Source organism: Chaetura pelagica, unplaced genomic scaffold, assembly GCF_000747805.2.
Source record: "Chaetura pelagica isolate M959 unplaced genomic scaffold, ChaPel_1.0 scaffold79, whole genome shotgun sequence".
Classification (NCBI taxonomy): domain Eukaryota; kingdom Metazoa; phylum Chordata; class Aves; order Apodiformes; family Apodidae; genus Chaetura; species Chaetura pelagica.
In genome coordinates, this window is record NW_009969339.1 from 3,884,577 (window position 1) to 3,896,155 (window position 11,579).

Sequence of the window (11,579 nt, forward strand, 5' to 3'; positions counted from 1 at the left end):
TGAACCTACAACATTAATGAAAAAAAGAACAAGGTTTAGTTTCAAATAAAGTAATATAAATGTATCTTGGTCCCATCACATATCTTACCACTGAAAATACATGTGCAACATCTAACTTCATTCTGGGAAACTTTCAGTGTTCCTTCTACAGAGGAGAAATTACTTTTCAACAGCTGGCCTAGTTCCTACTTCCCATTCAGTATTTGAAAATAGAAAAAGCAAAATTTCTTCCCTTTTTTTAATTTATAAAACCCATAAACCTTCCTTGCCATTCTGCCAGTTTCAAAGGATCACTGTCTTAAACCTCTACTATTCAAAAGTAGCATTATTTATAATAATTAATCTTCTGTCTTCAGACTTTCCAAGGAAAGGTTTTAATAAGCACAACATTTATAGCTTCACAAGCAATGTTTGAGATAGATGAGAAGACCTAAAATCATATTCAGCCATTTAATTTTAAGGATATGCTCAACTGAAAGCAGAGAGTGGCAGTGTGCAAGGTTAATGGTTAGACTTGATGATCTTAAAAGTCTTTTCCAACCAAAACAACTCTGATTCTATGAAATATTTTATTATCATTGAAATCAAAGCTATGTAGTGAAGGGGCAGGGTAAAATACACAAAAGTGAGTAGACATTTTGTGAGTAGAGTGATGGATTCCTTTTTGCAAGGATCGCACGTGGAGAAGACCATGCACAGTTTAGTTAAAATTATCTGTTTCTTTTAAGATCAATTTCCTCCTTTCAAAGTCCCCAGAAGAGCCTACAAAAAGTTATGTCTGAAACAAAAGCTAATCACTCCTTTTCATACATCATTGGATTTCCACACTGCAAACCTGCATAAAACACAAAGTTCCTTGAAATATCCCACTTTGACTTATAGCAAATCTCCTACATTCTGTGAGAGAGGATCAGAGACACAGCGTGGCAACTGGCAAGAGAATTTTTTTTAAGCTACTCTTTATGTAGCTAAGGGTGAAAATGAACAGTCTTCGCACAATTTAATGCTTTAATCCCTAAGTGTTAAACTCAGTAACAGGTTGGCTTAATGCCAAGTTGGAGACTGCTTAATACGTTATCTCCTACTTCATAATAAAGCATTATTGTGAAAAAAAAATTAAGAAAATTAGTTACTACCCCCTGAAGTCCTTAATATGGCAATTCTATATTAGAAAAGCTCCAGAGCTGATCTAATCTGCTTTTTAACCTGAATTTGCCTATACATGTACATAACTAGCTACCCCAGTACTCCCACTGAATTTAAAGGAAATCGAGCAAGTAGTTAAGGACTCTGCCTGGTAAAGGATATTAGATGGATACTTACAAAGCCCATTTCCTTCTCTGAATAGTCTACCCACCCACCCTAGCTGCATAAGCGGTATTTGCTGGATAACAATTTGAGAACTAGCAATGAAAAATGTGACTACTGGTGATGCAATGGCTTCAATCTTACAGGACCTAATCTGTTTAACTATGAGCCTGCCAAAACTTTCAGAGATTTCAGAAAAACTGGTGAATTTAAGTATATTCAATATTCGCAAGGCCAGGATGAGCAGGAGTAATAACATTTTTAATACAACATACACTAACCCATCTATTTCGAATAAAAACAATGAACCCTGGAACCTCACAAAATGTTAACATTAAGACTGAACTGTACCTTTCAGCTACATAAGATTAATGGACTCACTTGGTTTAAAGCAAAAAATAACCCATACTATATCACAGCAGAACCTGTATTGCAAATTCAACTTTTGTATTCACTAAAACAATTCACATCTTAAAACATTACAATAGGTGTATCTCAAACAACTGTAGTCAAAGATCACGTTGAGCCTACCTTGATTGGCACAAACTCCCTAATAAAGTTGATACCATGTTCTTCCATATATCCACCAATTTTGTTTGCCATATCCTGGTCAAATCCTCTTAAGAGGATGGATCTCACCATGACAGTGACATCTAATCCAAGACCTGCAAGAAATCCTGCACATTCCAAGGCAACATAGGAAGCTCCAACCACCAGGGTTTTCCCTGGACAGTAAGGCAGAGAGAAAAGATCATCACTGGTAAAAAAAAAAAAAAAAAGTTAGAGACAACCAGAAGAATGTATTCCTCTGTATATTTATCTAACTTCTTCTGTAAGAATATCACCTTATTCCTTTTCCTGCTCACTAAAAAAACTAAACAACTTAATTTTTTGGAAATTCATCTGCAATACAAGATCAGTACATGACAGATTAAAAAATTCTAGTTAGGAGTACACAGAAAAATAAGAGTATGAAAACTGAATCACCACAACAATTTTGAGGGGTTTTAAACAGAAACTTATGACAAATTGTTAAAATAAGCTAGGGTGTTTTTTTTCTCTGAATCTTGCTTCAGGTATTTTGCTGCAAACTTTAGCTCCTGAGGGCTAAAAGGAAGAGGAAGAAGTTCAGCTTCAAGATAAAAATACCATTTTCACTTCTTTGAAGACTTATCCTTTTGCTAAAGCATTATAGACTGTGCCAAGTATGCACAGGCAATAAAACAAATTAATGCAAACCACAGTAACAGGCAAAGACAGAAGTACAAAATTATGAAAAACACGTTTATTTGCCTGCTTTCCATTTATTTCAAATGCTTTTTGAAGCTACATCAGTTGTACCACACTTTGGACTTAGACTTTAAAATCAGGGCTTCTCAAGGAAGCACAGACTCCTGGAAGCATCATACTTGCTCAGCAGAAACTTTGGCAGAGTTTGGCAGTGGAAACCTCCAGAGATTTAACGCTAAATAAGTGTCTCTTTCTCAGCCAACAATTGCAAAGGCTAAAAGTATATCCTCTCTGCAAATGCTGTGGTGGAATAAAATATGATTGTGAAATTAAAGGCTACATCATAGTTCCTGTCCTCCAGGGAACCCACTGAAGATTACACAGACAGCCTCAACATAATAGTCTTTAACTCTGGCATTCCTAAAAAAAAATTCCTGGCTCTTCCACCTTAAAGTTATTTTAAAGCATCAGTTTACAGGCTAAATTATCTGTTACCTTTAATTTCACTACTACTTATTAAAGGGAAATACACAACATGGTGTTTTGGTTTCACAGGGATTATGTTGGTCATTTATTCCATTGCTATAGGTTTGCAAGCCTGTAATTCCAACCTCTGTTTCCACATTAAGCAGCTTAAAAGTTTCTCATATATGAAAACACATTTCATCTGTATACCAGGTTTTTTGGTCAAAATTAGCTAGAATTGCTTGGTCTTATCAATTAATCAGACATTTGAAATGGGTTTTCTGAAAAGCTGAATTAACTTCACTGAGTAGGAGGAAAAAAAAATTGTGTTGAGTTTTAAGACTGCCCCAATGCATAAAGACAAACAGATTCCTGTCAGCTTCACAACTGCTTTGCACCTCCTGCTTTCCTCGACATTTGAGCAGGTACGTTTACTCCAAGCAGACTGTGCTCTTCATTACCACAAATCTTCAGCATTGTGAACTGAAAGACCACATGGAAAAGAGAGGAGGTGGTTGTACTGGTAACCAAGGCAGAGCTGATAAGTTAATTTTATGATGGACATGCACATGATTTCTGGTATTCTCGGTTACCGCTGTTATCAGTCAAAACCAGAACCACCTTAGCCAGCCACCCAGAGTCATGTGGTGTCCACAAGACACCAACATTTTTGCCACCTTTAACTCTGCCTACATCCATTCTTCTGTGCCTACCTTCCCCAACAAAAGTTACATAGGAATGAAAACCATTAGCCAGTCAATCCTACTCATGCTTCACCACTTTATCTTACAGGTGAACTGTATACACATGGTTAATGACTCAATCCTTCTCCCTGTTTTTACCTGCTAATGCAGTATTCCTTGTCTCCAGGTATACCAAGGTAGCGTGGTCGTTCACCAGTGGCAATGAGAAATCTCTCAGCTGTGTACAGCTTCTCAACTCCTCTTTTATTTGTTGCCTGTGGACAAAGTATTAGTTCAGAGTGAGTATTTCACAGTTATATCAAGGGAAAAAAATATTATCCTACTTGAAAAGCATCTCTATTCAGAAAGTACAACAGAAGATCCATTAAACAGGGCTAGGGATTACCTTAACTGTGTGTGGCCCAATGAATTCTCCATACGCATTCTCGTATGTGACTTTCTTGTCTCTCAGTGCAACCCGATAACCCCAGTTCAGTGAACTAATGTAATTCTGAACAGATTCTGTCATAGTCATCCAGTTGTGCTTGACTGTTAAAAACAAAAGAGAAAGGTTCATCTTGCAGTCTGCAAGTTCTTCTTTTTCCATAGTCAACTTTGTAGTCTCAGACAGATTTTTTGGTGATCCAGTTAACACAGAAACATTCTGTGGCAATCCCTTAGATGTTGTGTTACCTTCAGAAATGGAGTAGTATCTTTTTGCTTTTATTCACATAGCTACCTTATAAAATACTAATACAATCAGAAGCTATTAATAAACAGATCAAATGCTGCAAGGCAATAAACCCCATGGCTTTAGACTTGAAAAGCACTTAAATTCATGTGTAATCTCTCTGAAGTTGACTCACGTTGTCAAAGCCAGCTTAAGTGTAACAAGCAGCTGACTGTGAAAAGCACCTCTGGATTTTCAGCACAAATGAGAAAACTCTGCAAAATATTTTATTTATTTACCTTCTTCTGCAACCTGCCATCCAAAGTTGCGTGAGTCTTGCAAGGCTTGTCCCAGTAAAGCTGCCTGGTGCATCAGTTTTTTAGGTATACAGCCCACATTTACACATGTTCCTCCAAGACCTGAGAGAAAGGAACAAAATGTGGTTTTCACTTTAGTGTGACTGATCTCAAAGAATAATCAGAGTCTCATTGTAAAGGAGATTTACTCAAGGTTTTCAATGAGGAGAAATTTACCCCATGAGTTTCCCAGAGGTGTAGGCGTGACAAAGTCCAGCACCATCACTTTCTTTTCATATTTGGCAGCCTCCTGCAAAACAAATTAAATAAGGCACATATCTCAATATTAGAGGTTAAATGTGGAGTAGATGCTAACATCACACATCGCTGAAAAGCTTTGTGACTTTTAATTAAGTAATAATTAATTATTTGCAAGGGAAAAGCAAGGCAGTCATTAATCTTCTGGATTAATCTGTGCACTCAGTAGAGAAAAAAAGATGAAGGGAAGAAAATGGGCAACCATCCTGCTACACAACAGAATGGTACCAGTTGATAAACAGCAGACTCTGGGAGTCAAATCTCCTCTCTTCTTCATTGTGTCTGTTTGTTCCCACTATTTCCCAACATGCTATTTACTTGTAACATATTTAACAAATTCTTCGTTAATCCAGTCTTCCCTTCAAAGATGGTTACTCAAACTTTTGTTTGAAACCACATCACACAATGACATAAGCAATCACATGGCCAAGTATTACAACTGTGTTTATTCAATCTTTTCCCTTGTAGTAGAAGGAAATTTTGAGGACAACTTGTAGTTGTCAGAATCAGCTACTGCTCTTCAAGTTAGTCAATCTACAGCAAGTTGACTTTATTGTCAGGATAAGCAGATGCCATCCAGACGGAAAAGTGGTCTATTTCATTGTATTTCCCCTGAGAAGTTTCACTAGCAAATCTACCAGCAATGTGTGTAAATGACACTGAGAACTAGAATTACTATACTGATTTCCATAATCTCCTTCGTGCTTCTTAAGAAAAAGGCAAAAATCAACAGCAATAACTGGTAGCAGAAAAAAACCACATGAGTAAGCATTACATAGTCGAGAGACAACAATGGCAGATTGCCCCATGAAATGCAGCAAAATCACTTTGATACCTGGAGTAACCACAACTGTGCTGCATCACATGATGAGCAGACATGTAAGCAATAACAGCTATAGGCACAGGACACCACCCCAAGGCCTCGGGAGCAGCTGGACTGCATTCAGCATTATGTTACCAGTAATACTTGTTAATCCAAACAGTTGACAAGCAGCATTTCAATTTTAAATGTATCTTAATTGATGTAAAATATAAATCATATTTCAAACAACACAGGCTGTAGACACCTTTGGAAAATATTACTGTACTGGATTTCTGCTCATGATTAAAGATCAAAGTTTGCTGAGAAGCTAAATTGCTATCCATCAGAAGCACTTCTGAGAAAGTTCCTCAGAAAGGTACTTACGGACTGAGATGAGTTACTAACGCTTCTTTATAATAACAACTCTTCTATAAATCTCAAAAGAGCTGTACTAGTGTTAGCTAACTAGCATACACAGATTCTCCAGCTTCCACTCAGCTACCTGCTCACATAATAGAGTGCAGCATTGCGTTGCCACCCCGGTAGAGATCACAAACAGATATGACCACACTTCTGCAGAGCAGTACACCCACAGCAACATAACCTGCCTTGTAGGCTTTTAAACCACACTGGGTTCAGCACAGGGCTGCAGGAACCCAACAAGGTTTCTTATGGTTAAGCACCAGCCTGGCACTCGGTTCTGGGGCTGTGGTTGGGTTGTACAGAGTCAGCTTGGCAGTGTTTTCACTCTCTGTGGAGACATGACTCCAAAAAAACATACTCTGAGCAGAACATAGAAAAGAAAGGGAAGATGTGCACACAAAGCTGCAGTGTGAAAAACACTGATTTCATCAACCTAGTTAAAATGCTTCAAACCCGAATGTAGGTACCTGGAACTTGGTTTAAGAGCTGTGTAGTTGGTTTTTTTCCCCTTTGTTTTGCTTTTTAAAGCACTGTATGTTAATTAACTAAAAAAAAAAAAAGAGAATAATTTAAGTCAAGTCAGAAGTTTATTTGTGTAAAACAGTTTCACTTCAACTTCATGAAACTGATTTGAAATACACACATTTTGCTGTTAGTGATGCTGACTTTATTGATTACCATCTTCTGCCCTACTCAACAACCACCTGAGAATGCTAAGAAGCAATATACTTTATACACTGAGTTGAAAGAATAAGGCAATTTATCTTCTTAGCTACAAACCTTTGCTGTCCCACGGCTGAAAAATGATACAATAAACATCACTGCTATAGCTTCACAACCTAGCTTATGCATACAACAAAGCAGAGCAGTCTCCTTATGGAAATTTCAATGGATAGCTTTTTATTACTGCAAGCTGGTTTTGCATTACTGCAAGCTCCCTTTCATTCTTGTTACTCTCTTCTGTCCTAAAACATCCCCATTCTCTGAAAAACAATGTCGGCTTCTCATTGTGGGTTTTATCTTTCATGCTATGATAATAGCGCCCTTATCAATGGGAAGGCAGTAAACTAACAAAATACATAATGGACGTACAGCACATCACAATCCACTACTCAGCACTGCACTCTTCCATTATAATAGAAGTTCTTCTAAGGGACCAAGGTTTAGTGTTAACCCAATGCTAGACTGAAATATTTTCTCCTTATTTTGCTTCACTCCACAATGACCTCCTTCTCAAGGACACAATGACCACTTCTCAAGAGCAGAAGAAATGTCTCTTACTTGGAGGAATAATCCAGCTCCAGGTCTTGAGCAATTAAATAATTTTATTTCTAGAAATGTTGAATGAACTTCTAAATAGTTCATTCTAGCACAGTGAGAAGAGGCAAAACATGCCTAACTACTGATGGGAAAGAGAATTACAGACTTAAATTAAATTTCAGCAAGTTTCAAATATCTGGGACAATGACAACTCTAAGAGCTGATGTATTTTGCATCACCATGGATTCTTTTAGTTAATTCCAGATATGCTTCTAAAAGCAATAATCTAACCAAAATCCTAAATTATTTGACCACAGGCAGGAAGTACTAGACCGTAGAAATGAAGGGTGGGATGCTAACTCTGCTTGAGTATAGGCAAAATCTCCATTCATGCAACTATGTAAGCTCACAAATCACAAAATCTCCGCTTTTAGATAAAATTAGAAACCTCCTGATGTTAATTTTGAATAGCTTTAAGAACTTTTTCAATTACTAGTTGAATTTCAATTCAACTACTGTTGAATAAATGAAATAATAAATACTGTTGACATACCTATCTGCTGTTTTCCGACTGCATCATCTCATATTAGTGAGGACCAGGTTTCATTCTACTAAGAAGTATACCATGACATTTTCACATTTTTCTTCTTCAGAACATAAGGAAAAGAATCTTGTATAACTGGGGCTAACCTCAAAAGAACACCCACTGACTAGGCAGAAATGTTATGCTCCTGCAGTGTTAAAGATGCAAAGCTCCAAGATGCTGAGGATGTCACCCACCGACTTACAAGGAAAGCACAAATTTGTGTTTTCTCTCTCATACCTTGGCAGCTGCCAGGCCACCTGAGCCCCCACCAATGACAATGAGATCATAGTCGTAGGAATGCGGCACCGATGGAACTCCGTTCATTTCTGTCAGTTTCTGAGGCTTGTCTTCCTTATGTGCCTGAACAGAGAAAACAAAAAGGATTAGGGAACATTGAAACAGAAGTAAAAAAAAAACACAACAGTATTTTCAGCAGCAAATATTGTGGTAAGTGGACATCACTGCACTGGAATTTTATGAGCCCTGCTTTTAATTAGATTTTTAAATTTCATTTTCTTAATCCATACTTGAATTGCTCAGTGCTTATTAGATAGATACTGAACCATGAAATTTCTTGTTCATTGGAGCCCTGGGTTTCCTTGTACAGCTCAGTTTTCCATATCAACAGTGCCTCCTCATACTGTGTACTCCAGGAGGAGATACATACCCGCTGACACAGGCATTCCATTAGTTTATTTTACTCTTTTCATCTGCCTCTCCTAATTACTGTTTTTCCCCTCCTTCTGCATATATTAGTAGGAAAATACAACGATCATATACAACATTGTAATAATCTGTAATTACCAGCCTTACCAACTGAATAAACAAAACTGAAAGAAGAAAGCTATTTCTGAAAACTAAATTTTGGTAACATACCTGTGTTTATTATTGCTTTTGGTTTAGCACTGTAACTAACTTTGGTGTCAAATGGATCAAGTGTGAATACTACAGTTGCACAAGAGCTTTTTTTAAAAAAAAATCAGATTACTATCACCACAGGAAAAAAACCTAAGTCTTAAAATGTATTTTGACAGCTGTAGGCCACAAAGAACCTGGCATTGCCTTTATATACTCTTTATAAAATGAGCCTTTGTACTTTATTTGTGAAGCTCCGATCTATCAGGTCTTCAGACATTCAAATCTCTGCAGTTGCTGACAAAATTCTCAGAGACTGTCAAACCGCAGGACAAGATCTGAAGCGAGTAAAACTCGTATTCCTCAGCTGATGTAAATTGGTGAGTATCAACTAACATCATGACAAAACCTTTAAGACCAAAAAAAGTAAATTAAGAAACCCATGCTTAGTCACTTTACAAATCTGCTCACTTTTATTAAAGTGTTTTTATCTGCCCAACTAGGTAGGTCTTAATAAGGTACTACTAAAACAGCCATAGCAAAGGAAAGAAAGGAAAGGAAGGAAGGAAGGAAGGAAGGAAGGAAGGAAGGAAGGAAGGAAGGAAGGAAGGAAGGAAGGAAGAAAGAAAGAAAGAAAGAAAGAAAGAAAGAAAGAAAGAAAGAAAGAAAGAAAGAAAGAAAGAAAGAAAGAAAGAAAGAAAGAAAGAAAGAAAGAAAGAAAGTTCCCCTTCCCCCTTCTCTTTTAGTTTAATTTTGTTTTTTATTAAGCAGCCCTTTGCTCTCAAGCCACTGTACTGTCACTTTCTTCTGAGATTGTATTGTTCACTCTCTTGAAGCGTGAACTTACAGTGTCTACCCCAGAGACTGCTGCCAGTGCAGCCATATCACTCAAAAAAATCCCCTATCCCTCCAGCAAACTAGACAGCAAAGTCAGCAGAAATTCAGACTGTGTGTCTGCCTGTAGAAAGTTATAATTTAATAGCATTACATAACCCTGAGTAGAATGTTAACAGTAGAAACAAAACCTAGAAAACACCTGTGGCTGTTGCGGAGACATCCAAAAATACCTTGTACTTCCTTCCTCTTCTCCACCACCCCAATATATACCACCACCACTGAATGTACTTCATGCTTGGTTCCCCTTTTTTTATTTTTCTAACATGGCCATCAGCCAGGCTCAAACTTCCTTTTGCAATCAGAGTGAAAGAGGAGCATATATTGTATTATGAGATGCAGTTTCACTTCATTCATATTTAGGAACATAAAATCAAGAGAAAGTATGCCATTCTATTCCAAAGAACACCACCTTATTTGCTCAGAGGCAACAGGATGCTGTGAAGCTTAAGGGCAGATTAACTCCCACACAGTCATCAGACCCAGCTACCAAGAATGGTATTTTTATGATGCATATAAAGAAACCACCATACTTACTAATAAAATTTACTTAGATCACTACTTATGTCACGCTAGTTTTTTGGTTTATTTGAGAAAAATGCTTTATGGTTTCACATGTAATAAGAAAATTCAGCTTTTACTCCCTACTGTTTCGTTCATTTTTCATTAGTTCTTCATGATCATTCTTCATGAAGACACCATAAAAGTTTAGATCAAACAAAGCAAATTACAACCTTCCCTTCTGAAATCACCTCCTGCAACCCCGCTCCAAAGTGGTCAGGATCTTGACAAGCTCCACTTTCAATTTACTGGGGAATTTGCTCATGACCAGGATCCCATCCTGAGAACAGATCTCCATTCTTCTCCCAAGAGCTACGATTTTTAAAAGAAAGCCCACTTTCTTATTATTTTTCAATGCCAAAACTAAATTATAGACTTTAAAATGCATATCCCCTTACCTTTAAAGTTTTCTCATGATCACCTGTTTGCTTCTCCTGTACAAAAACAACTGGCTGGGAAGCTTCTGCTGTTACTTCACACTGTCCTTCTTGCAGCTTCTGTGCTCCCTCTGTGAAATAAAGAATAAAATAATGTCGTGTCTGGAGAGATGTCCTTTATGAAGGCTTCACTCCTCCAGTGAAATTGTCTGGGGGAGTGGCCAAGCGGCTTCATCGCTTCCTCATCAGCCTGTGTCAGGGGAGCATTTCCTTAGGCAACTGATGAGTCATTTGCAATGCTAGGATGACTTGCTATATTTTTCTCTTCACTAAAATCCCATATGAGATTTGGCTGGGATTTCAGTAGGTTTTGCCAATTCAACAGTATGCTTGGAACAAAGCAAGGAAATAAGATTTGCTGGAGGTATGCCTGAAACTTCAGTCTTAAAGGAAAATTATTATTTTTACACTTCTTGCCCAGAAAGTAATTTTCTTATGCTCATGTGCTGTCATTTTATTCAGTCTCATATTTGTAAAATTGGATTCAAGTTTTCATTCTTTTCCTGCAAAAGTTCAATTTACTGATATATTTGTTTTTTCCATGCAGATATCACTCCCAAAATAACTTCTGACATATGGTATTGCACATACTATGAAATGCCTTAAATACATGTATTCAAAAATTTGGAAAAGATCTGTTTGCCTGTGAGTCATAACTCATTTTACATATATATATATATATATATATTCTGTTGGAGATATACCTATCTCCAATAAATAAGGTTAAGTATATTAGTGGAAAGGAAAAAATCAACATCTTTACACATAGTGATACTTTATTTCATATAGTA

General features: G+C 37.1%; 1 protein-coding gene across 1 annotated transcript in view; it reads right to left on the minus strand.

The window, feature by feature from the left end:
* TXNRD1 (thioredoxin reductase 1) overlaps window positions 1-10,797 on the minus strand; it is a 26,077-nt gene extending 15,280 nt beyond the window's left edge. Inside the window, exons 1-7 of the mRNA XM_010005793.1 lie at window positions 10,750-10,797; window positions 8,279-8,401; window positions 4,890-4,962; window positions 4,656-4,775; window positions 4,093-4,235; window positions 3,846-3,961; window positions 1,838-2,065 (exon numbers count right to left, since the gene is read on the minus strand). Coding sequence (XP_010004095.1) covers window positions 1,838-2,065; window positions 3,846-3,961; window positions 4,093-4,235; window positions 4,656-4,775; window positions 4,890-4,962; window positions 8,279-8,365 — 767 coding nt within the window. The 5' untranslated portion in view covers window positions 8,366-8,401; window positions 10,750-10,797. The remainder of the gene's footprint in view (window positions 1-1,837; window positions 2,066-3,845; window positions 3,962-4,092; window positions 4,236-4,655; window positions 4,776-4,889; window positions 4,963-8,278; window positions 8,402-10,749) is intronic.
* Between the last annotated feature and the right edge of the window lie 782 nt (window positions 10,798-11,579).